This window comes from Jatropha curcas, chromosome 3 (assembly GCF_041381405.1).
Source record: "Jatropha curcas cultivar XTBG-Jc1 chromosome 3, XTBG_Jcur_1.0, whole genome shotgun sequence".
In the NCBI taxonomy this organism is placed as follows: domain Eukaryota; kingdom Viridiplantae; phylum Streptophyta; class Magnoliopsida; order Malpighiales; family Euphorbiaceae; genus Jatropha; species Jatropha curcas.
The window spans coordinates 182,782-208,353 of record NC_143153.1 but is presented as its reverse complement, the minus strand read 5'-3'; the positions used below and the strand labels follow the sequence as shown (position 1 = coordinate 208,353).

The 25,572-nt window shown below is 35.5% G+C and overlaps 3 protein-coding genes across 4 annotated transcripts; 1 reads left to right on the top strand and 2 right to left on the bottom strand.

The window, feature by feature from the left end:
- The first annotated feature begins 203 nt into the window (after positions 1-203).
- LOC105645014 (ornithine decarboxylase) lies at positions 204-1,672 on the top strand. Its single transcript, XM_089719582.1, has one exon. The coding sequence runs from the start codon at positions 297-299 to the stop codon at positions 1,545-1,547; it is 1,251 nt and encodes a 416-aa protein (XP_089575708.1). The 5' UTR covers positions 204-296; the 3' UTR covers positions 1,548-1,672.
- A 548-nt stretch (positions 1,673-2,220) lies between these two features.
- HCF109 (high chlorophyll fluorescent 109) lies at positions 2,221-7,411 on the bottom strand. 2 transcript variants are annotated; one of them, XM_012230408.3, is made up of 7 exons: positions 7,162-7,411; positions 6,720-6,794; positions 5,556-5,776; positions 4,857-5,060; positions 3,740-3,955; positions 3,303-3,489; positions 2,221-2,710 (listed from the first exon to the last, which is right to left on the bottom strand). In XM_012230408.3, exons 1-7 carry the CDS (start codon positions 7,337-7,339, stop codon positions 2,406-2,408), a joined length of 1,386 nt encoding a protein of 461 aa, XP_012085798.1. In that variant the 5' UTR covers positions 7,340-7,411; the 3' UTR covers positions 2,221-2,405. The 2 variants fall into 2 exon arrangements, with proteins under 2 accessions (XP_012085798.1, XP_012085799.1); XM_012230409.4 differs by having other exon boundaries at positions 6,720-6,791; positions 7,162-7,410.
- Positions 7,412-7,778: 367 nt separating this feature from the next.
- DCL2 (dicer-like 2) lies at positions 7,779-24,975 on the bottom strand. The gene is made up of 22 exons (XM_012230410.4): positions 24,530-24,975; positions 24,269-24,446; positions 23,803-23,916; positions 23,087-23,221; positions 16,890-16,980; positions 16,712-16,776; positions 15,415-15,555; positions 15,191-15,319; positions 14,979-15,108; positions 14,774-14,888; positions 14,453-14,648; positions 14,183-14,343; positions 13,816-14,034; positions 13,427-13,653; positions 13,025-13,296; positions 12,485-12,912; positions 12,265-12,368; positions 11,590-11,786; positions 10,517-10,726; positions 9,250-9,660; positions 8,771-9,049; positions 7,779-8,293 (listed from the first exon to the last, which is right to left on the bottom strand). The coding sequence occupies exons 1-22, from the start codon at positions 24,598-24,600 to the stop codon at positions 7,925-7,927; spliced, it is 4,242 nt and encodes a 1,413-aa protein (XP_012085800.1). The 5' UTR covers positions 24,601-24,975; the 3' UTR covers positions 7,779-7,924.
- Positions 24,976-25,572: the final 597 nt, after the last annotated feature.

The following is a 25,572-nucleotide window of genomic DNA, read 5'->3' as shown; positions in this document are numbered from 1 at the left end:
TGCACTAGCCACCAAACCTTTGAACACAAAATCATATAAAAGATATGCTTAGATTTATATCATCTTTATATAATATTTTAACATCTCAACTAACACAATTTTTCAAAAAAAAAAAAAAAAAAAAAAAAACGAGTTTGGGTTAATCAGGGACTTTTATATTTTATGGTTGAGTGAACGAGGATTGTAGCTTATTGCTTCGCTCGCTGTGGCTATAAGTATGGTAGCATGAAGTACAGGTCCATCATCCCAAATCTTCTTCCATAGCCTTCTCTCAATACCAAACTGCTCCTCTATCTATGGCTTTCAATATGGTTGATGCTAATGCTCTTAAATCCTGCAGCCTAAAAGTCATATCAGAGGCTAACAGGTTGAAAGGCCAACAAGTTTTTCAGATTGAAAAGGGTTCCCTCGATAGTCTTACACAGTCTATTTCTGATAATCAGGAAGAAGCTGAACCCTTTTATCTTATTGATTTAGGGGTTGTTATAAGACTAATGGATAAATGGAATCAATCTCTGCCAAATGTAAAACCTTTTTATGCCGTTAAATGCAATACTGAGCCTGCATTACTTCTATCACTTGCAACACTCGGTGCAAACTTTGACTGTGCAAGTCAAGCTGAGATTGAAACCATCCTTGGCCTTGGTGTTAATCCTGACAGGATTATGTATGCCAATCCATGCAAGTCTGTGTCCCATATAAAATATGCAGCTAGGGTTGGAGTCAACCTGACAACCTTTGATTCCAAGCAAGAAGTTGATAAGATAAAAAAATGGCATCCAAAATGTGAACTACTACTTAGACTTAAAGTTCCAAACGAAAGTTCATGCTGGCGTCCACTTGGTAACAAATACGGTGCATTAACTGAGGAGGTGGCTTCTCTACTCCAACATGCAAACCAGGCTGGTCTTAAAGTTGTTGGAATGTCATTCCATGTGGGTTCTATAGCATCAGACCCACAAGTGTATCACAGCGCAATTGCTACAGCAAGATTTGCATTTGATACTGCCATTAAGCTCGAAATGCCTGCAATGCGTATTCTTAATATTGGTGGCGGGTTTAGGGCGAACCCATTATTTGATGAGATAGTTAAAACTGTAAACGACTCAATTCAAGAATTTTTCTCAAATGATATGACATCTCTGACAGTTATAGCAGAACCAGGCAGATATTTTGCAGAAACGCCATTCATTCTGGTGACTAATGTTATTGGGAAGCGAATGAGAGGTGAGGAAATTGATTATTGGATTGACGATGGGATACATGGATCGTTTAAGCTTGCAGCAAATGATCCTGCTTCTCTGATGTATAAGGTTTTGCTGCAAAATGAAGATGGAGCAGGTCCAATTACTTCCTCGACCATTTTCGGACCGACCTGTGATTCATTAGACGTTGTGATAAGTGGGTGCGAGCTATCAGAGCTACAAGTCAATGATTTGATTGTGTTCTATAATATGGGTGCCTACACAACTTCTTTTGCAAGCAAGTTTAATGGGTTTAATAGGTTTGATTTGCCAACTTATCTTGCATTTACAAATGCAGATTGAAGCGTGCACGTATCAGATAATAAGCCTTTGTATTTTAAGGTACAATATTTGTGTAATAGGTGCATTGGTTCATGTCATAGGGTTGATTAATATAAACCAGTATAGAAAAAAGCATCAGCTTGCAATTAATTTATCTGAATGATGGTTATATATATATTAATTTATGCATTATGTCCACAAATGCACGAAATTTTCAGGTAGAAAAGAAAGCGACACCCAGTCATCACCAGATCGCGCTAGCTCAACGTTAAATAGGAAAACATTATAAAAGATATAATTAGATTTATATCGTGTTTCTAAAAATATCTTTAAATCTTCAGATGAAAAGATGTAGTCAGTAAAAAGATAAGGCGAGCATCTTACCCGCAATTTCAAGAATGATTTATCATTTTTATCAATTTTTTGTGTTAACTAGGAATATTGTATGTGAGATGAGCCGCTCGTGAAGGGTTCAAGGCTCACCCTTATAAACTTAGGCTCGATAAAAGCTTGCTCGAGTTTGTTTGATAAGCTTCTCGAGCTGAAGCTATGGAGCTCATTAATAAATGAGCTATTCATCAAGGGAACCAACCGAGCTCAAATGAATAAATAACTATTCATGAGGAGGACAAATGGTTAAAAGAATGATGGAATATACAGTTTCACCATAAGGTAATTAAGTGAAACATGAAGATTATGTTGAATGGTAATTGTATTCTAATTATCTAAATTTTACAAACAGACTATTCATTTGCTGCCAAATATACCGGCTTTTGCACACAAATCTGATTTTAACTACGCCATCTCTGACTTGTATGATATGAAGATAAGCTAATTAGTTTTACAGAAATAAGCATGTAAACAAAATAAATCTATCTATCAATTACTCCCACTTGCAGACATTGCCATACTGTACTTATACTTGAGGTAAGCTTTGATGAAGGGCTCTAATTCTCCATCCATCACAGAATTAATATCCGATGTCTCAAATCCTGTCCGTACATCTTTGACAAGTTTGTATGGATGGAATACGTAGTTTCTTATCTGTTGGCCCCACTCAGCTTTCACTGCATCTCCTCTTATTTGCTTGATTTCAGATGCTCTTTGCTCCACAGCTATAACCAATAGCTTTGCTTTTAACCGGCTGAGAGCCTTGATCTTGTTCGCAAGCTGGGATCTCTCTTCTGCAATGCAGTAAAGAAAAGGTAAACCTAATTTGATAAAAACTGCCTGATGAGTAATTTATACTTGACAAAGTTCAGGTAAGTAGGAGAAAAAGGCATGTTAGCATTCAGAGTTCCAAATGAAAGCTGAAACATCATGAACTAACTCTAAATTTCAAATGTAGGACAAGCATAGTGCCACACTGGTATTCATTTTACTCCGCCTGTATTCTCCACTGCTAATGAACCAGACAATTATGGATGCAACACTCCACACTCTTTCCTTCTCTTCCCCAACTCTCTCTTATTTGACTCCGTACATAGGCCAAAAGCACAAAGATGTATCCATCAATTGGCTGGCTTAAATGTCTGTTATTGAAGCTTTAAATGCTTTTGGTGAACCAAACAGGCATAACCTAGTTGGTGCTCCTGATAAAATTTTAGGTGAGAGACTGGTGGTTGTGGGTTCATCACACTGGCCTTGCATTCAATAGAACCCAAAAAAGAAAATTTTCAGTGACAAACAAATTTTGCCATTTGCCTTCAAGATTAAAACTTCTTAAAAGATCGAACCAGATGAAGAATTTTATGTAGATTGTATAGGCAATGATACCTGTGCAGCGAACAGTGACACCAGTGGGGATGTGAGTAATCCGGACAGCAGTTTCAACCTTATTTACATTCTGGCCTCCTTTCCCACCTGCCCTTGAAAAAGTGATTTCCAGATCCTCCTCAGGTATTTCAACATCCATAGACTCTTCAGGAAGAAGAGGCATGACTTCAACACCTGAAAAGCTAGTCTGTGCATATAACTAATCGTTAGAACATATGAATTTCTCTCTTACGAGGACAAGAGAGAGATTTTTTTTTTTATTTTTTTGGTGGGGAGCAGGGTGTTTTGATTGGGTGCCAACCATAGAAGTTCTGTAATTACCCTTTTCTTATTTCGAAAATAAATAAATAAATAAATAAAAATTCCAACACTATGAATTCTGGGGAATGCTCCTATTTCAAATTACCATCCTCTTAGAAGGAGAAGAAACTACCTACCTGACGAAGACCTTTGGCATTGAAAGGAGATTGCCGTACAATTCTATGTGTTCCTTTCTCCCCAGATAGATATCCGTAAGCATAACGGCCTTCGATTTCAATGGTAACTGACTTAATTCCAGCTTCCTCTCCTGGGGACTTTTCTACCACTCTTGTCTTGTATCGTTGTTTCTCTCCCCATCTCAGATACATCCTAAGAAGCATGTCAGCCCAGTCCTGCACTGGAAATGATGAAAGATTTTGAAAAAGGAAAAGGGACAAAATGAACTTTGAGATTCATCATTAACTAGACAATGAATAGGTAACTACAGAAACCTTATTATTAACCCCATGGCTGTAACAAATGCTAAGAAAAGCAATAGATATTATAGAAACAGGCACCTGATACATTAATTACCATTAAGGATTTGTTTGCTTTTCATGAAAAAACAAAGCATCAGAAATCTGAGCAAAGACAGTCTCCATTTTACTCTTGAACAGATGACACATTAAGCACTAGTGAAAGGATGAGAAGGTTAAGTCATTTTTTGGAGAATTAGGTTCTTGGTAGAAACAAGGTATACTATCAGCACTATGTAATTTCCCGTCATGCTGCCCAGTTAACATTTTAGGTTTAGTAATTTGCAAAGTTTTTGTTTCAATATAAGGCCGACTATGTCAGCATTGATTTTTCACTTTTCTGATCGCTCTTTGCAATATGTCCAACAGGTGCTAAAAGCTAAACTGCATACACATGATGACAAAAACAAATTTTATTTTAAGTAAACTACATTCATTGAGTCCATCAACTTGTAACCTCCAAAGTCACAAGGGTAGAACTCCTCCCAAACCTTTCATCCTCTTTCTTTGTAATGTTTCCTATCTATCTTTTTTATTGTTAATTGAATTCATATATTAAACATTATGGAACAAGAGTAAGTCTGACAATCAGAAAATTAAAATGTCAAACCAGCAGGGAAGGGCACAATCTTAGTAACTTTACTTTCCCGGAATTTGTCAAGTGATGGCAGATCATGCTTTTACACAGTGGCAAAAACTAAAATTTGCCCCATATCAATCAATCATTAAAGAATCTATATTTCCATAATAGTGTCCTGTACATGCAATAACTATTTACCTGCGCATCAGTGCCTCCAGCACCAGCTGTGATAGATATAACAGCACCTTCTTTGTCATAGGGGCCTGAAAGAAGTTGAGTCAACTCAAATCGATCTAATGACTTGTTTAATTCTTTAACTATAGCAGTTGCCTCTTCGAGAAGTCCAGCATCTGTGGAGTCCATCTCTTCTGTTAGCTTAACTATAGTTTCTGCATCTTCAACCTGCATCCAGCACATAATATCTAACAGATCATATCCCAATACATTTGAAGGTGACTTTCAGAGCATAATACCTAACAGATCATATCCACAGTACATTTGAAGGTGATTAACAGAGCTTCAGCAGGTTGCTTTTTATTAAATCCAGCTACACCAAACTTATGCACAAGCCTCATACTCTTAGGACATCATCTAAGGAAACAATTATATAGATAGTAGTATATTTTACTCTTAGGTGGATAGAAAAAGGTTCTAAGCATCTCAGCCACATTTTATGATATAGAAACAATTTATTTAAAATCCCTAGCATTCACAATTTCAGCAATTACAGTAATCAGTATCCTTGATGCAACTGAAAATAACCCTTCTTTTGAATAACTAGCATATTATGCTCCCTCTATATCAGACAGCTAAAAGTCAAAAGACTTCTATTCTATCCAACTGTCAGTGACATAAATCAAGCAATCTCTCAATAAGATAATGAAGAAAAATCCATACCATGGTTTTGAATTCAGTCAATAGTTTTATCTTATCTTTGACATCTGTGAGAGCCGAAAGGATTTCCTGAGCTCTAGCACGGTCATCCCATAAGGAGCTATCAGCTGCTTTCGCTTCTAAACCTGCAAGTTCTTGTTGTAATAGCTGCATACCAGCAGAGGCAATAATCTCTTCAACACGCTCTGAGGCAGCTTCAACATCCCTCCTCAAGCTATAGAAATCTGCCAGTAATGACAACATTGCAAGAAGTAATTGCACATTTAGAAAGTTCCTTTAGAAAAAAAGCCCGACGATATTCCACTGTAGACGGTAAAATGCTATCAGCAATTGTCAGCTGTATAAAAGATAAACACCTCGACCTTTCTTAATTTCACTTTTTTCCAGAAAGTCTAATAACATTAGTTAATGATCTTGACGTAAGAAACTACCAAAAGTTCAAGATTATCAGAATTTGCAAACTGCCAAAAATGTAACAACAGAAAGCAAATTGAAAGCTACAAGAGGTAGTAGAAATTATAGGCTCATAGTGTTGGCTTGATGAGATTTTTTGTTTCAGATCAACAAGGCTTCTGTGAGGATCATAGTTGCTAGGAAGACCTTGGAAAATTTTGACATTTTAATAATTCATCAATAAGAATATCATTGAGGATCAGAAGTGTTTTAGAAATAGTCAGATAGTTATCCTCAGATCAATCAGCGAGAAAACTAATCCTTTTAACAGTAAACTGATAAAATTGATGAATCACAATACTTCCACATGTATTGCCATGTTTGTCCTCACAAATTCAGTAAATTATAATTGAAGAAGTGACAAAGAAAACATGAGCAACATATATCAAAAAGGAAGAACAGATTCAAGGTACATTTTAACCCATTGTGACTTTGTTACTTAAAAAAATGAAACTTGTAAATAGGATACTCAATAGATATATGGGTTTCATTCAATATGAGAAAAGAAAACAGCAGCTTAAGCAGATAATTAATTTTATTTCACAAAAAATAATTTTCTTTTTAAAAATTACTTTGCTTTTTTGCATCATAATCAAAGATTGCCTTTTTCTTCAAATATAGCATCTGTTATCCCCATAAACTATAATTTTAATACCTCAAAAATACGAAATCTTATTCTAAAATGAGTTGGAATGCATGGTGCCAGGAAAATACCTTGCATTGCCCATTCCCCTGTCTCCGTGTCAACCCCAACATCTAACTGGTTCTCTGGTGCCGCATAAATTACTGCTTGAAAAAATGAATAAACCGAGTTTGAATGCCAAAATCATAAAAGTAGCATTTAGATAACAATAAATCAATACAATTTAAGTAATTTGCAAGCAATCGAGCAAATGATGCTTCCAACAGCGTTAAGAACACAAATGAACCGTTGTACAGCTATCAACTACAAAGTTTTCACATTTTCTCAACAAGTGAAAAGAAACTTAAAATTTTGGGTAGGAATTGGAACTAAGTGAGACTATAAAACAAAAATCATTCAACAATTTGAATAAAAAATGAGAAACCATCTTTATTTAGCATAGGAACATATTACTCATAAATATTTTGTATAAAAAAAATTGAAACATATCAAGCGGTATAAAAATTCACTTACTAGAAGAAGGTAAACGAGAAGAAGTAGCGAGAACTGAAGAAAATGCAAGAATGGTGCGGTGGGGAGATGAAACAGAGGGATTCACCGACAGCAAAACTGATGATTTAATATTATGCGATAGCTTTGCCGATGCCAGTACAGTATTTGAGCTGTACAAAGGGCACACGAGGCCCTCCATAGCTCCCTCTTTTTCTTTCTTAAATCTTCAAATCTCCAAAAGCGAAAAAATGAACGGATAAAGCCGCCTGCCAAATAGCCCTTTTTTTAAGCAGAAAATCCCACTCGATTTTATTAATATATTTATTTATTTTTCACTCTAAACAAATATAAAAAATAAATATACCCTTTCTAAAAAAAAAAAAAAAAATCCATGATGAATATTCAATTACTTTAATTATTTTACAACTAATTTATTTTTTTATGCACTTTAAATTGCTAATTACCATTAGGTTATGCATACACATGCTATGTTTGATTAATATTTTAAGTATACTTTAAAGTTTAAACTCCTTTCTTTGTCTCTTCAAAAAAAAAAAAAAAAAAAAAAAAAAAAAATTCCTTTCTTTGAAATATAAGTATTGAAATGATAGAGAGAATAATCCATAAAATGCAGGGGATTATGCTCAGAAAAAGCACTCTATTAAGTTAAAGTAACATTATAAGTGCACTTTTCCTGATACATTTTGATGGTACAAATACTAGTCATCTATTACATTTTTGGTAGAACTCTCCCTTATAAAGCAGCTTTTAATTGCCCAAAGGTCTACTTTGCTCTTTCTGCACTTATCCTGTAGATGGTATCCTTCAAGGCTCTCAAGACCTCTTTGGAAGCTACTCTTTTAGCTGTTTTCTTATCAGCAGCCTCAGATGTATGCTTAAATATTTCACCATGAGCAACGACCTCTTCAGTGACAGAATACATCCCGTTCTTGCGCTGAACGACAGATTTGCTCTTTTCAAAATTATTTTTCTGACATAATTCATTTAGCTCTCGCACAGGATGCAATCTAATTGTCTCTGGAGTAATCAAAGGCTCCAAAAGTGGCCTTATGCTCCGAAAGACTGCTTCTTTGTTGTATCCTGAATCAACATAAATAGCCCCAGCTAGAGACTCTATTACATCTCCAAGTACCTGAAACATAGGTGAACGTTGATGAATGCTTCAAATAATGCTGAGAGAGGTAGATTTTGCAACAAAATAAGTATTAGATGAGGGAATTAAGGTTTGCTAGACATTTCTCAGTTTGTTTCTAATTATCCAGAATTATTTTATTGGGGTTGTCCTGCATATGGAATTCTTTCAGCATTTTCCTATAAAGAGACAATGACATTGACCAAGAACCAAAATGCATGGTAGGCTTCATTTAACTGAAGAAAAGCTTGAATCACATTATTGGAATCCAATCCATTCCATGAAACTAACGGAAAAAAAAAATTGTCCAAACAATAAAGGCAAAAGCTCAGCAACAAATAAAATCTCACATTTAAAAGTGAAAAAACCATTAGCATGAACTGTATGACAGTGGCAGAGAATCAACAAAATTGCAAGACAAAGACAGTTTGACAACTAGTAGCAACCAACATGGAGCTAAGTGCAATAATGCATTACCTTGGGGAAAGATGTCTCAGATTCCCATCCAAAAGTTGGTGCTGAAGAAACATTGTTAAAATTTTCAACTGCAATTGCAATATCCTTGTGAAGTTTTTGAGATGCATGGCAGATGTATTTATGTAGTCCTCCCCTAACAGCAGATTGTGCATAGCAGTCGTTGTTCACAGAAGCAGATCTCATATCAGTTAACAGACCTGGTGACATCCCAGGATACTGCTTATACAAATATACTGTAATTAGATAGTCTAACACCGAGTCTCCAAGAAATTCCAGCCGCTGGGTAGCCAATAAACACAATGTAGTTTAAGTTAAGCCTTAAACAAACCGGTGAAATATTGGAAATAAAGCAGGTTCAGTTACATAGATCCATAGTCTCTTATTGAGCTTGATTTTGAGATACAAAGAACAAAAGAATGCCATATGCAATAAATATAGCATAAATGACAGAATGCAATCATAATTACAATTAAAACTACCTGATAGCATCTTGGAACTTCGGGGAGCATGTAAGAACCATGAGTCAATGCTTCCACTAACAGAGAAGGGTCCCTAAATTGGTAGTTCAATAATGACTCCAAATAACTGACATTAACAAGCCTCTCTGCCTTAACTTCGAAGTGCCGTACATATGGTATATTGTCAAATTCTGCCTTAATACCAATCCAATCTAGAAATAATAAGCCTGCTATTTCACCGCCTGTGCTAAGATAAGCACCAATTAGTGCCTCGACAACATCAGCAACAACCTTTTCTTTTAACTTTCTTCTTCCAGTCACATATATTTTTCTTGTATTAGATAGAAACTCCTCATTTAATGAGTAGTTTCCAGAATTGTCACCAGGAATCATCCAATTTTTAGGATCAAAAGGTTCATTGCGGATAAATCCCTGCAATTTAAGAAAGGATAAGCACAAGCATTGGCTTAGATGATGCAACACTGACAAATTGAAATATAAGAAAGGTATTTCCGGTTTTCCACCAATGTCTTAAAGTTTGATGATCAAAGGTATTTCCAGGTTTCCACCAATGTCTAAAAGTTTGATGATCATGACTACACTATAAGGAAACCCCTATGCAAAAATGATACACCTTAAAAGAATTAAACAAGCAAACAGCTCATAAGAATTTCAGCAATACATATTCAATTCAGCAAACCCATTTTCTCCTACTGTTTTGAACTTTGCTGTACTAGAAAAATAAAAATTCAACATTTTAGTGAAATTTTTCTCAAATAAGTTGACTGTCAAAAAGTGCTCAAACAATCTTCAATTTAACATATGGCTTGTGCCCCATTTTAAGAAAATCAATAATTAGACAAAATTTAATATATATATATAAAAAGATGCACATGCGAGGGGGGCAGTAGAAATAACCAGAAGCAAATTAGCCTATCCTCAAAAAAAAAAAAAAAAAAAAAAAAAAAAAAAAAAAAAAAAAAAAAAAAAAAATCTAACCACATAATCAATTAAATTAAATTCATATTACTCTTAAGATTCAAATCAATAAGGAAAAATATAAAATTTTAAGCAGTCCATCCAGCGAACATGAAAACTGAAAATATGAAAATAATAGCAATACTGCAAACTTTGCTTCCTCCACATAACTACTATGAAAGTACAAAATATATATTAAAAGGCCAATGATAACGACAATTTGAAATACAGTGATCATAAGAACTGTAATTAAATCCATGAGGATGGAACATAAAAAATCATTTAGTGAATCTTTACAAGAAAATATTACCGGAAGTTTGCGGCCACATCCTAGTTTGCATAGTGTAGCATTACTAATAATCTTGTCCTTCTTAATACTGAGAAGACCCTCGTGATCATTTTGGTAATTTTTAAATAATTGCTGGCTAGCAGCATATTTCAGAAAAGAATCCCCGAGAGTCTCGAGTGATTCCAAATGAAATATCTCTTGGCACTTTTTAGTGGTAATTGCTTCCAAAACCTACCACATAGAATTGAGTTAGAATAAGTCCAACAAATAGTTCAAGCAAGACTTGGATTAGAAATGGAACAACAACTCAACCGGGCGTCTAATATATCAACCACAAAAGGTTATATTCAACAGAAATTATGATCAGAAATCAAGAGAACTTGGACTTCAACAATAAATCTTAATAGAGGACTTCAATAATAAAAGAGAACAATTATCTTCTAAACCCCTAGCCTTGTTGGACATAAGTAACCATTTGCTACATCACTTACAAAAGGTAACCATAGGAATGGCATTGAGGAGCATAGGCAAGTTCTCATCCCTAAGCTTCCCTTGACAAATCAAATCCTAAAACTTACCTGGAACATGACGTACATACTATGGTTAACATTTTCTATATTGCTCGAGTCTTGGAGATTATCTCCACCTATAACCTAGTCCATATCTATAACTAATGCAACTCTATACCAATGCATCTGCAAGTATAGTCTGCATGGTTCCAACTAGCTATGTGATTTATACACTACTTTTAGAATACGAGATGCAATACATAGTCAAGAAAATGATACTTGCAAATTGAAAGAGGACAACACTATTTAGTTAAACCACCGAAATGCAGCTTTTTTACATAAGTACAGCATCTAATTGGACTTTGGTTGAGAAGAAATAATCAATAACTTTCAAAAACATTCTTTTTAAGGCAAAAAAGTACATTTCAAATTGCAGAATGTGGAAACATCATAAACATGAAATTTTCACAGTACATCTCATTTCAAAAACAATAAACAGTCTCAAAGCATTGCAATAAAGCTGAAGGCACCAAAGGATTTATTTAGTTAATAATGAGTTTGAACTGGGTTCAAAAAGATGAGTACCTTCATGGTTGGAATAGTAAAATTTTGCAAACACTGATCCAAGTGGATCTTCTTCAAGTTAATAGCAATAAGCAAAGACTCAAGCCGATGCAGGATCGATGGAATAAACGTAAATGAATAAATAGTACTGATTGATATAGGCGACATAATAATGCAACAAAGTTCAGGGGGCAACTCCACATATCCATTTTGTGTTTCTGCAACAACAGAAAACATAAAAATTAATAAACACAGCACAAAAATTGGGCATAATATCTAAAATATAATTTGGATTACATTTCCTTTAGTGCAAGGAGGTTTTGAAATGAAGGAATTTGAATTTTGTTTTTCAGGTCAAATTACTTCAGTGAGGTACTGAGGTTTACAAGGCATTAATTTTCTTTGGTTAGTGAAGGTTCATGAATGCCAATGAAAATTCGTTTGAAGGCGTATTGAAATACCAACAAACAAGGGTGTAACTTTAAATACATTTGATATTTGGTGTGGTAATATTTATTCTCCAGTATCATGTTGCTTCACTCAGCCTGCCTACGAGCCTAATTTCATATTTTGCTTCCAATAGAAAAAAAAGTTGAATTAGAAATATGCTAAAAGCAAAAAGGAGAAGGTGAAATGAGAATATAAGACCAGTAAATGAAAAGCATAAAAATTTTAACATTAAGACAAAAATAAGACCTTTCCCCTTCTGTTGTCTGCATCTTTGAAGATAATTGTGCAAAGGAAAAATATGTCGCCCACTAAGAAGAAGTTCTTGATCAAAACACAGTTGGATACCATACCTGAAATTTCATGTTAGATTGGTTACAACTAACGAATATTATATACTTAATACGCTCAACAAAAACCCAAAAAAAAGAGAGGGAGAAAAGGTTGATAGTAAATAAATAGTACATACTGATCTCTGTAGTACTCCTTGTAAGTCTTATAATCTCCATTCCTTAGCTTCAAAATTGAATGTCCATCCAAGTCATCGAATATACCTTTGATGCAATAAACTTTTCCGGTATGCGGTGTGCATACTAAAGAATTCTGAAGCATGCATTTGCATACCGGGCCATTTTTGGTTTGTATAATACGTACACTATTCTTCAGAGGACAGCTTACATGGTCCTTCAAAGCATTTTTATTTGGGAAAAATACTGATGTGACAGACTTCCAGTCAATAGAAGGTTTTTGGCACGATATCATGGCTGGTAGCAGGAAATAATCAATCTCGGAAGCATTCCTTTGCTCCAGTCCATTTAAGACCTCTTCCAATTTATTTTGACTATGATCCATAAGAACTTTGAAAAGATTAGTTAAAAAGTGCCTGCATGTAAGGACCTGGTAACATAAAACCAAAGTATAAATTAGAATTTGAAGACATCCAAAAAGAACGAGTAACTTTACAAATACATATTATAACTCTGACCAAGAATAAAATTAGGCAGCATACCATCACTGGAGTAAGATGAATCTCCCCTATATACTTTAATTTCACCGTCAGTAGCCCTCTATCAACTTCTAAGTCAAAATTGAGACTTGAGATATCTGGGTCCAGCTCACTCCTCATGACAAGGACAATATTATGTACAGGAATATCATGATCAAAATTCTGGTTTAATTCAATCAAGTAGCAATAGTACTTTGTTTTTAACCCCTGTGAACCTTGACTGACAAGCTCAGGTGGGAAGTACACAGGTTGTTCATCATCATATGGTATATTCCCTGTGCATTTTAACAATTACAAAACAAATCCAGATAAAACATTTACTTAGAGAGCAGAGACTTCTTGGGACAATATGAAATATTTTGAAATTGTAAAAGACAAAAACCATAAAATGCAAATATCAATTACCAACTTCTTGAGCAACAGCCTCTTCTATAACAATATCAGGAACTAGATTATCGGTTAAAGCACCAATCTGGTGCAGTTGCCTGCAGGCTTCAAGGCATGCCTTCTGCTTTAAAGTTTTAATATTTCCCTGTACATGAATAGTTTGTATGGGGCAACTCTTTGGAAGAATCAAGGTGCAAGTCTCCTTCTCCTTGTCTATAAGACACCTAGGGGAAGGTTTAAAATACCTAAAGAAACATAAACACAGATATAAATACGAGACATAAATATGAATGTTCGAAAGAGAGAGGGGCAAAGATAGTAGGTTAAATAAATTTAAGACTATAACATAATTTAATCATAAATGAAGAACATAGCAGCTTTAACATTAAAGAGAACCAATGACTAACCCGTCAGAAGGGAGACGTGAGCAATATATGTATATCAAAGTAATGCTAGAACTAAGAGTTGCGATTGCCTTAGTGCTTTCGACACAATAATACTCATCCTCACACATTTCACTCCTAAGAGGTGAACAAGGAACAGTAGCATGACGTATAGACTCCTTTCGCATTATCTCTCCACTAGCAAGATAGTTCCGCAGTCGAGAACTTGTAGAAAGATCCCCCCTATAAATTATTCAAAAAGATGAAAGGGACTAAATATAGATAATAGCATCGATTATATGTTATCTTAATTAATTGTAGTAAAACTTTGAATTCACAGCATTAAAAAAAGAAAGTAATAATTCAAGAAGGATGTCAATAGAATATTTACTTCTTCACCATTAACAAGTAGTCAGAATTCTGCATCCGAGCACGACCCCGGGACTGTATGAAACTGCTCACTGTAGCTGAAGGGTCGAATCTAACCACCAAGTTGCAACTTTGGACATCTAAACCTTCCTCAAGAATTGAAGTTGCAACAATTATATTCACCTAGAATTGTGTCATTTCCAAATTCCAGCACAGGCAACTATGTCATTTCCATCCTCCAACACAGCAAAAAAAAAAAAAAAAAAGTAGTGTGGTATGAAATATTATATACCTTGCCTTCACGAAATTCTTCCACAATTTCATTCTGTGTTTTCCTTGTCTGTGTTTGCAAACATGAGTTATTTCCTGCTATATATTTAGTCTTCCAGCCATTATGTCTTGGAAGCAACTCACTCAGAAACGACTGAAGAACAATTGCTGTCATGACCCTTTCCACAAAAACTATACATCTTATGTCCTTTAAATCTCTGCGTTTGAACACAAACCAAGAAACCATCAACACAATCAGATTATCATTGGAGCAACTAGAAACTCTATTAGAATTTTATATTGTTCATAGAATTTCAGACAATAAGTGACTCGCTAAGGCAACCTATATTCAAGAAGTGACTCGCTGAGGCAAAAAATTTTTGTAGTCAAAAGCCCTGCATCGATATCAGCTTTAAGATTATCACCAATAGACCATGTTGGGCCCAGATGTTCAGTAGCTGAAGAAGAAAGAGAAAAAAAGAGATATAAGAAAAGAATCACGAATTTGGGTCTCTACCAATTCTCTTACCAAGTTAGAGAAAGCATACCAGTTTTAATACATTTATCGAATTCTTGTGAAGCAATCAAACTGAACTCTTTAGCAATACTTTCATCAGAGATGTCTAATTTACTCCATGAAAGAAGGCCATTGTCATGGCATGATAAGATATGTGCAGCCTGTTGAAGAAAGTTAAATTAAATTGTGATCCCAATATCATTATAATGATGGTTATACAATTATCAAGAGATTGAACTATACCTTAAAAGCAAACCAAACACCAAGTTCATCCAAACAATACATCAAAGTAGAATGTGTTTTTGATATTCTCTTCTTTGTAGATTCCACCACAGAATCAATAAGATCTGATTGCTTCAAGCGACATTCAGACTGCAAATTTATACAAGTATTAAAATATCCTTGGACAAGTCCACCAATCTACTCTAATCAAATATGTAACTTGTAACCAAAGAGGAATCACACACCTTTGCCTTCAAAATATTCAAAATGTCAGCTAAACTTGCATATATAGGATAAGGGATGTTGACGTGCTTGTAAAATTTAAATTTTGGAGTTGAAAATGGTATAAACTCCGCAAGTACGGATTCACTAGCACACGTGTACACCTTCATTATTAAAAGCAATAAATACCCAAATTATTTCACAACCAAAAATAAAACTATAAAATAAAAACTCTATCCATGCATCAAAATATTATATGGAACATAGATATGAATACATAGAGCTTTTTGGCTCTACTTATATATAGAACAGGTTGATCTATTTCATGTCAGAGATTTGAAATATATTTCAAAGATAAATAATAGATATTTCATATCAGTATAATGGTAAAGTTACCTCACTTGTGATCTGGAGGCTATGGTTCAAGCCAAGGATACAGCCTCTCTGCAAAAGCAAGGGAAAGGGTGCGCACATTAACCCTTCCCAAAGCCCACATATGTGGGATGTTTCGTGCATTGGGTTACCCTTATTGATTACATAAAAGGTTAATATGACATGTTTTTGTTGAATTATAAATAGCCATTACTGTTATACCTGTTTAAGTTCGTTCTGTACCCCCCCCCCCCCCCTCTCTTGCCTCTCCTCTTTTTATCACTTTATTGAGTTCATAAAATTACACTTCAATTTCTATCCATGAGAAGTTCATTCAGAACTCCATAGAACACATTTTAGAAGACTAGAAGCTGTATAGGTGATCAGCCTGTAAGAATGCCAATTGACCAAGCCACCAGATGGCATAGATGTAATTTTGGAAGCTATACCTTCTTGGCTCAGCTAGCACGCAACCCTTGTGGCAAAGTTCAAAGTATTTTTAAACACTAGCTTATGATTTGTAGATCCTAGTTTACCAAAATCAATTACAAATTCTAATAACAGCAAACTTAAATAACCTTTTTACCATTTCACATTTTCAATCTGTGTCTCTGATTCTAGAAGATTACTAAAATGTATCCTTGATAGTCTGATGCATCAATAACAAAAATGGGATAGAAATATGAAAAGGGAGCAAAAGTATATAGAAAACTACGGAAAAAGAGGAATCATTGCACATACACAACTGATTTGAAAGAGGATCCCCAAAATGTTACATCTCTCTTAGAGTAAGCCTATACAGACTCCTTAATCGAATATCTTTTGAACAATGAATCCATTAGTATAAACCCACATATCAATCAAAAACCCAAAGAAACCAATGTAGCGTTTAAGGTAACACAAATACATTCAGGCGAAAAAGATTCTAACAGTAAGAAAGAGACAAACCTTTGAAAACATCAAATTCTCAAGCTCCCGAATATTGTTCCAATAGGCCAATTCCGAGTTTGCTCCTGGATAATGAAACAACAAAAAAGTGAAAAAAATAAAAAAATAAAATAAAATAAAATACAAAGAGAGTATAAAATGAAGCAATATCAAGTTATAATATGTAGCCAAAGTGCACCCTTCGACTTTATTGGAGAAGCTGTCATCCCAAATATCCTAGGAAGATCGCCCATTTTTGTTCCAGAATTCAACAGACGGTGATAGAACTCCTGCCAATGCAATCAAATCAAACAAATGCATCAAGTTATTCATTTCATGTACTAGCAACAATGAAGTGGCAACATAAGAAGGAAACATTCTTCAAATGCATAAGTAATTGTTAAGGATTAGTTGTAAATAGAACTCTATTTAGGAGTTGTAAATAGAACTCTATTAGGAGTTAGATTCTAAATAGGTTTATAGTATCTTGTATGTGTATATATATGTGTCCCTATTGATGAATCAAATATAGAAAAATATTTTCCCACATTAAATCTACATGGTATCAGAGCCTGTGGCTCTTTAAACTTGATTTTTTGCCGTTTGCATAGAAAATTCCGGCGTTCCCTCAAAATCCGGTCACCGGATTTCCTGCAGGTGGTGGCTGTCAGTGTTGGTGACTGTTCTAGGGTCACTTTTTTGTCTCACCGCCCACTCCAGGAGTTGCTCCAGCTGCCGATCGGTCTTTCCCCAGAATCCGGTCACCGGATTCCCTGCGCGTGGGCCTCACGCGCCGATACAAGATTCTGCTACAGTACCACGCGCCGGCGCGTGGCGGCGCGTCCAGCTGTTTCCGGCGATCGGAAATTGTGTTCTGGCTTCATTTTTCTGTCAGCAGTCTACTCAGGTGGTTGTTTTTCCGATCCGGCGACATTTTGGTAGGGGCGTACTCAGTTTTGTCAATTTGGCGTTTCAGGTTACCTTTCGTTCCTGTTTGCATTGAAAGACTATTTTTTTTGGTGTCTGTTTCTGCGTTGCTGGTAGGGGATTTAGTTTTTATTAATAATGGATCCTCCAACTACAGATTCTAAAACTACTATTACTGAATTGATCCCAGCAATGAATAAGATCACAGAACATAAATTGAAAGGAAATAATTATTTAGATTGGAGTAAGACAATTCGAATTTATTTGCGAAGTGTTGAAAAAGATGATCATCTAATTGATGATCCACCAACTGATGACACTAGGCAACGTTGGCTCAGGGAAGATGCTAAGTTATTCCTACTGATTCGCAATTCTATTGACAGTGAAGTAGTTGGATTAATCAATCATTGTGAGTTTGTTAAAGAATTAATGGAATATCTTGAATTCTTGTATTCGGGAAAAGGTAATCTGTCTCGTATGTATGAGGTCTGCAAAGGATTTTATCGGGCTGACCAGCGAGATATGCCCCTTACAGCTTATTTCATGGAATTTAAAAAGATTTACGAGGAACTTAATGTTTTATTGCCTTTTAGTCCCGATGTTAAGGTTCAACAAACGCAGCGAGAACAAATGGCTGTGATGAGTTTTCTTGCAGGTCTTGCTCCAGTTTTTGAAACTGCCAAATCACAAGTTCTTTCAGGCAGTGATGTTACCTCTCTTCAGGAGACTTTTGCTAGATTGCTACGTACTGAAGGTTCTCATACACCTTCCCCTTCTGATAATAGTGCCCTTGTGAGTCATAATCAAGTAGCTAGACAGCCAGGAAACAGAGGAAGAGGAGGAAATAACCGTGGTAATGGACCAATCACTCGGGAGACAAGCATTCTTATCTGTCATTATTGTCATGAACCTGGTCACACTAAACGGTATTGCAAGAAACTAATAAATAAGCCACCAAGGGTAAATATGGCACATCAAGATTATGCAGTTACTTCTTCTGACAACAATGTAACAATTTCTGCTGCGGAGTATGCTGAGCTCTCTAGATACCGTTCCTCTAAGTCTACTGATTCCTCAATTGCTGCTGCTGCCAACTCAGGTACTCCTCCTTCCTGTCTTATGTCTACCTCATCAGAGTGGGTCATTGATTCTGGTTGCACCGATCACATGACAGGTAACCCTAGTCTCTTATCCTCATTAAAAGAACCTAAACAATTTAATCGTCATGTTACTCTAGCTGATGGGTCCACATCTCCTGTCAAGTGTATTGGCACTGCCAATCCCATTCCATCTCTTCCATTGTCTTCTGTTTTTTGTTTGCCTCGTTTTTCGTTTAATCTATTATCTGTTAGCAAAATTACTCGTATGCTGAATTGTTGTGTCAAATTTTATCCTACTTATTGTGTGTTTCAGGATCTTTTGACGAAGCGGATTATTGGTAGAGGACGTGAGTCTAGTGGCCTTTATCTTCTGGATGAACACGTTTCATTATCTCTGGCTTGTGCTGGTGCTCTATCTCCTCTTGAGGTTCATTGTCGTTTGGGTCATCCATCATTGTCTACTTTAAAGAAGTTGTGTCCGCAGTTTCAGTCTTTATCAAGTTTAGAATGTGAATCTTGTCAATTTGCCAAATATCATCGTTTACCTTTAGTTCCTCGAGTCAATAAACGGGTTTCATCCCCTTTTGAGTTAGTTCATTCTGATGTTTGGGGTCCATGTCCTGTTATTTCTAAAACTGGCTTTCGGTATTTTGTAACTTTCGTGGATGATTATTCTCGTGTTACTTGGTTATTTTTAATGAAAACTCGTTCTGAGATATTCTCTATTTTTTGTTCTTTTTGTGCTGAAATTAAAACTCAATTTAATACTTCTATTCGCATATTGCACAGTGATAATGCTAAAGAATACCTATCTAGTTCCTTCCAATCTTATATGTCACAAAATGGTATTCTCCATCAAACGTCTTGTGTTGATACTCCTTCTCAAAATGGGGTTGCAGAAAGAAAGAATCGACATCTTCTTGAGGTTGCTAGGGCACTTTTATTCCAAATGAAGGTCCCTAAACATTTTTGGGCTGATGCTGTCTCTACTGCATGTTTTTTGATTAATCGCATGCCTTCTTCTGTGCTTAATGGTGCAATTCCTTATAATGTCTTGTTTCCTTCTAAACTTTTATTCCCCATTGAACCTCGTATTTTTGGTTGTACTTGTTTTGTTCGTGATGTTCGTCCACAGGTTTCCAAATTAGATCCAAAGTCCCTTCGTTGTGTTTTCCTTGGGTATTCTCGGCATCAAAAAGGGTATCGTTGTTTCTCTCCCGATCTTGACCGTTATCTTATTTCTGCAGATGTCACATTTTTTGAGAATACTCCATTTTTTCCTTCTTCTATACATAAGAGTGAGGGGGAGGATGATGACCTTTTAGTCTATGCTATCCAGCAAGTTCATAAATCTCCTGCTCCTGCTCGTATTCCTGACCTTGCTCCTGCTCCTACTCCAGTGTCTGCTGCTCCTATGCCCACTCCTGCACCAGCATCTACACGCCCTCGTTTTGAACAGGTTTATTCCAGGAGACTAGGGACTCTTGACTCACTTCCTCCACCTGCCGTTTCAACAGAAGATCCGGTTCTCTCCACTCAACCTGAGCCTGTGCCATCCACTCCCCAGTCAGACCTTGACCTTCCCATTGCTCTTCGAAAAGGTAAACGCCAGTGTACCTACCCTATTTCCTCTTTTGTTAGTTATGATCATCTTTCTTCTTCATCTCGTTGTTTTGTAAGTAACTTAGACTCTGTCTCTATTCCTAAAACTGTTGTCCAAGCTTTGTCTCATCCTGGTTGGTGTGCAGCAATGAAAGAGGAGATGGCTGCCTTAGATACTAATGGTACTTGGGATCTTGTGCCTCTCCCGGCAGGTAAGAAAGCTATTGGTTGTAAGTGGGTTTTCACCGTTAAAGTGAATCCTGATGGGACTGTTGCTCGTCTCAAGGCTCGATTAGTTGCAAAGGGCTATTCTCAGATCTATGGCCTTGATTATTCTGATACTTTTTCTCCTGTTGCCAAATTGTCTTCTGTTCGTTTATTTATTTCATTAGCAGCTACTTTTGACTGGCCTTTACATCAGCTGGACGTTAAAAATGCCTTTCTTCATGGGGATCTTCAGGAGGAAGTTTACATGGAGCAACCACCAGGCTTTGTTGCTCAGGGGGAGTCGGGTAAAGTGTGTAAACTTCGAAAATCTCTTTATGGCCTAAAACAGAGTCCTCGAGCTTGGTTTGGTAGATTTTGCAATGTGGTACATCAATTTGGCATGCAGAAGAGTACTTCTGATCATTCTGTATTTTTCAGAAGTACTAAGACTGGTTTGATTCTACTTGTGGTTTATGTTGATGACATTGTTATTACAGGGAGTGATTCAGCCGGCATTACATCACTCAAATCATTTCTCCAGACCCAGTTCCAGACAAAAGACTTAGGACTGTTGAAGTATTTTTTGGGTATTGAAGTATCTAGGTGTAAGAGAGGCATCTTCTTATCTCAAAGGAAGTATGTCCTTGACTTACTGAAGGAAACTGGAAAGTTGGGTGCCAAGCCATGCAGTGCTCCAATGACTCCAAATATGCAACTTTCAATTGGTGGTGAGCTATTTGATGATCCTGAGATGTATAGAAGGTTAGTGGGCAAATTGAATTATCTTACCGTAACACGTCCAGATATTGCTTACTCTGTGAGCGTCTTGAGCCAGTTTATGTCTTCTCCTACTGTTATCCATTGGGAAGCTTTAGGACAGATTTTGTGCTATTTGAAAGGTAATCCAGGTCGTGGCCTGCTTTACAGTAATCATAGGCATTTGAACATTGAATGTTTTTCAGATGCGGATTGGGCAGGTTCGAAGGTTGATAGAAGATCAACTTCAGGATATTGTGTCTTTGTAGGTGGAAACTTGATATCATGGAGGAGCAAGAAACAAAATGTAGTCTCACGATCGAGTGCTGAATCAGAATATCGAGCTATGGCACAATCTGCTTGTGAATTAATTTGGATTCGTCAGTTGTTAGAGGAAATTGGCTTCAAGTCATCCTTGCCTGCAAAGTTATGGTGTGATAATCAAGCTGCTCTTCACATTGCATCAAATCCAGTATTCCATGAACGAACAAAACATATCGAGATTGATTGTCATTTCATTCGTGAAAAGATACAACAAGGTGTTATCTCTACAGGACATGTTAAAACAAGTGAACAGTTAGGGGATATCTTTACAAAAGCTTTAAACGGACCCCGGGTTGACTATCTTTGTAACAAGTTAGGCATGATTAATATCTATGCTCCAACTTGAGGGGGAGTGTTAAGGATTAGTTGTAAATAGAACTCTATTTAGGAGTTGTAAATAGAACTCTATTAGGAGTTAGATTCTAAATAGGTTTATAGTATCTTGTATGTGTATATATATGTGTCCCTATTGATGAATCAAATATAGAAAAATATTTTCCCACATTAAATCTACAGTAATCAAATCCAAACTAAACAGTATTAATGACTTCCAATGGTTCAACACATCTGCCTCAATTGCAATAAGAACATAGTATGATTTATATAATACTATATCAGACAGAAGACTTCAATTTTCCTTGCACACCCATGGTGGCCTCGTGACACTAAAGAAAAGTTATATATGCAAATTTAGGCGTTGTTCTAAGTCTATTTGCATTTATGCTAAAATTGATTTCATTGTGGCATATAAATAACTAGGAAACATCAAAATTCGGATCCTTGCAACAACCAATACAATTGCACAATCTTAACAAATATCAATCTTTTGTTTCTTTTTTCTACAAAATTAAATAAAAAGAATATCAGTCTGCAATATTTTTTAATTAATGCACACCAAATTCTCAACCTTGTTGAATCATAGTTTTCATATGTTAGAGAATCAAATGATACGAACAAAAGCAAGGCCCGAACATCAATAGGGATGGGATCAGAGCATGAAGCAAAAATAATGTTTGTTGTGTTATGAAAAAATCCCTCCACTATATACCCTATCTAACTTAAGATGTCAGGATTGCCTCCCAGATGAATATTCCAGCTGATTTCTTCAACATTAGATGCATATAAGATTGACACAGCAAACAAACAGCAATAACATAGATCATCTGCTGCCACAAGATTCCTTAACTTTGATATGTTAAAAGCTATTCAACAATTGCTGCAACATCTTCTTACTAAAGCTAAAAATGCAGAGAACCATTCAAAAGAATAAAATAACATCTGATTTTATAACAGCCTAATGGAGAGGCAATTGGTGCTCAAATATCTAATGGACTATTCTCAAAAACAATAAAGATCCTCTTCCTTGAAAAGTAATTATTACCGAAACCAATTTCAGATGATCACAACGAAAACCATTATGTATGAAAACAGATCACCGTGTATCAAAAGAATGACAAAGAGAAAGAGCACGAACACTTACTGTCAAAATACAAGCATATGGGTGTTTACCCCTCGCATGATGACATTCATCAAATATCAAAACCTTTATTAAGTCTAGCTTTAAAAAACTATGCCTTAAGCCATCAAGCAAAATCTGTGGTGTCATCACAAGCACCTGAAAGTATATAAATGTTATTGTTCATTGCATATACAACACAATGGCAAAATTACAAATTACACTAGTTGCTACAAATATGAAGAGCATTAATATGCAAGCATGAAACACTTGCCCAATAGAAATTCACTGGAGAATATGTGTGCGCGCGTGTGTGTGTGTAGAAGCAGGACAATTACTACCTATTCTGATCTTCATATAACCCACAACCAACTAAAACCACTCACCTTAAAAATCATTAGAAACAAAATAATAAATTCAAAAACTAGACAATATTCTGGTCACTCTGTTTTCAACACAGTTTTGATAGTTGCCGTAAAATGTACTTCTGGATTCAAATATCTAAGAAACAGTAGTTGATAAACAAAATTTTGGATGGGACATGAGACTTTGAGAAAATTGAAGTAGACCTAATTGGACAAATCAAACTCAGAATGCAAAATATAAGGGGCTTACCCAATGAAAACCATTAAAAGTGAGAATACAATCCAAATAGACACACACAATGGAGAACAATCCATAGTCAAGTGCTCACATTGCTCCCCAAGTTGTAAAGTATAGTATAAACTAGAAAACCTTACCTCATACTTGTGTATTTGTTGCTTCCAAATAGCAGCATCCCAGTAGTCAACTTCCATTTCCCCCCAGTACTTACCCACATTCAAGTCAGTATGTGTTTCCACAGCTTCAGCTTGCTAGTAATTATGAAGCACAGAAGAAGAAAATTGAATAAACTGAAAACCAATTTCCTGTCTAATTTTAGCTAAATTGTTCACATCTAATTACCCCAAAGAATATAATTGTAAAGGAAATATGGTTCAGTCGTCAATTTTTTAAAAGAAAATTTATGTAAATTCACCTTGAGCTACCAAAATTATAGTACACAATGTAAAAGTACTAGCATGAAATCATTACAAGATTCATGGTAAACACCCACATCCAAATCTAACCGTTTGAAGTACCACCTTATTATTAAGCATAGACAGTGTATAATTTTTCGGACATCTGTGAACGTGAGAAAAGACCGAGGGGTGAAAGTTGGCATACTTGTTTGACCAGGACAACTTGGGGAACCAAGAAAACAGCAACGTAAGGTGAAGGCTTGCGAATAAGATAGGCAAAAGTACGCAGAAGCATTATCGCAACCAGAGTCTTGCCAGAACCAGTCTCCAAGAACAGTACTGTGTTCTGTTGTATGGCTTTCTCCAGTGCCTCCAGTTGATAGCTATAAAAAAACCACCACCATTCAATGTATATAACAAGGGGAAACAATCTATAACATCAACAAAGAAAAGTTAAGGAACCAACCTTCTAGCAAAAGGGAGACGATCAGCCGCAACTTGTTGGGTTGCATCTATGTCCATGTCAGCAGGTTCCATGGCAGCTGAAATAAAATCGATCAATTTAAAAGCAAACTCTCCACTCTCTCACTCACTCTCTCTTTCTCCCCCAACCAAAAAAATTAGAAATCGGATGAACCCACTGCGAGATTGAAGAACTTTTATAAACAGATTGCTTCCAATCAAAATTTGAAGAATCGAAAAATTTACAGTGAGCAGTTAACCAATATTATCCTTCCTTTATAAAGCGGGAAAAAGTTATGAAAGGAGGGAGCTTTCAAAGAGTGTCTGTCTGAGGAGTGACCAAACAGTGAACAAAGAATAGCTTAGTAAAGAAGTAGCTTCCAATGGAGTGTCACTGTGTAAGTCCGTCAGACCACCACATGACAGAAAGCGATAGACAGAAACAACGCTACTTATAATAATTTGTTTTTAATGCTACTTATAAATTTGAAATATTGTTTGGGTCATCAGATGCTTCGCTTACCATATAAGCAGTCATTTAATTTTTTATTTACAAAAAGAAAAACAGGTATGTGCAAACCCGCCGCTCGGATCCAAATCGAATTCCAAAATATAAAATCAAAAACCGAACCAAAACCGATCGGTTCAATTAAATTGTTGGATTTTATTTATAAAATAAGTGTTTTGTAATAATTCATCCATGAAAATTAAAATTATAAAAAATTAAAAACTGAAACAACTGGATCAAAAATTGAATTATTTTCAATTTAAATTGAATTCAGTCTTTTTCAAAATTTTGTGTTGAAATGAAATTAAAAGAAAAACCTCTGTTGGTCAAATTTGGAATATTAATTAAGTGTTAGGAACGAGGATTTATTAAAATTCGAAAAAAATATTAAAATATAAATTTTTATCAGTAAAATAAGAAAAGATAAATAAACAAGTTGTAAATAAATTAAACCTCAATTAATTTATTTATTAAACAAATTTTATATGAAGAATATACAATAGATCTCAAGAGTTTTTTAAAATTTAGAATTTTTTTTA

Excerpts from the sequence above, each read along its gene's own strand:
- DCL2 (XM_012230410.4), bottom strand. The coding sequence starts at position 24,600 with ATGGAACCTGCTGACATGGACATAGATGCAACCCAACAAGTTGCGGCT. Across the intron at positions 24,447-24,529 it reads CGTCTCCCTTTTGCTAGAAG|CTATCAACTGGAGGCACTGG; the intron begins GTTGGTTCCTTA and ends GTTTTTTTATAG. Across the intron at positions 16,777-16,889 it reads TTCTCCAATAAAGTCGAAGG|GAGCAAACTCGGAATTGGCC; the intron begins GTGCACTTTGGC and ends TTCATTATCCAG.
- LOC105645014 (XM_089719582.1), top strand. The coding sequence starts at position 297 with ATGGCTTTCAATATGGTTGATGCTAATGCTCTTAAATCCTGCAGCCTA.
- HCF109 (XM_012230408.3), bottom strand. The coding sequence starts at position 7,339 with ATGGAGGGCCTCGTGTGCCCTTTGTACAGCTCAAATACTGTACTGGCA. Across the intron at positions 6,795-7,161 it reads TTCTCGTTTACCTTCTTCTA|CAGTAATTTATGCGGCACCA; the intron begins GTAAGTGAATTT and ends CATTTTTTCAAG. Across the intron at positions 5,777-6,719 it reads AGGGGAATGGGCAATGCAAG|ATTTCTATAGCTTGAGGAGG; the intron begins GTATTTTCCTGG and ends CATTACTGGCAG.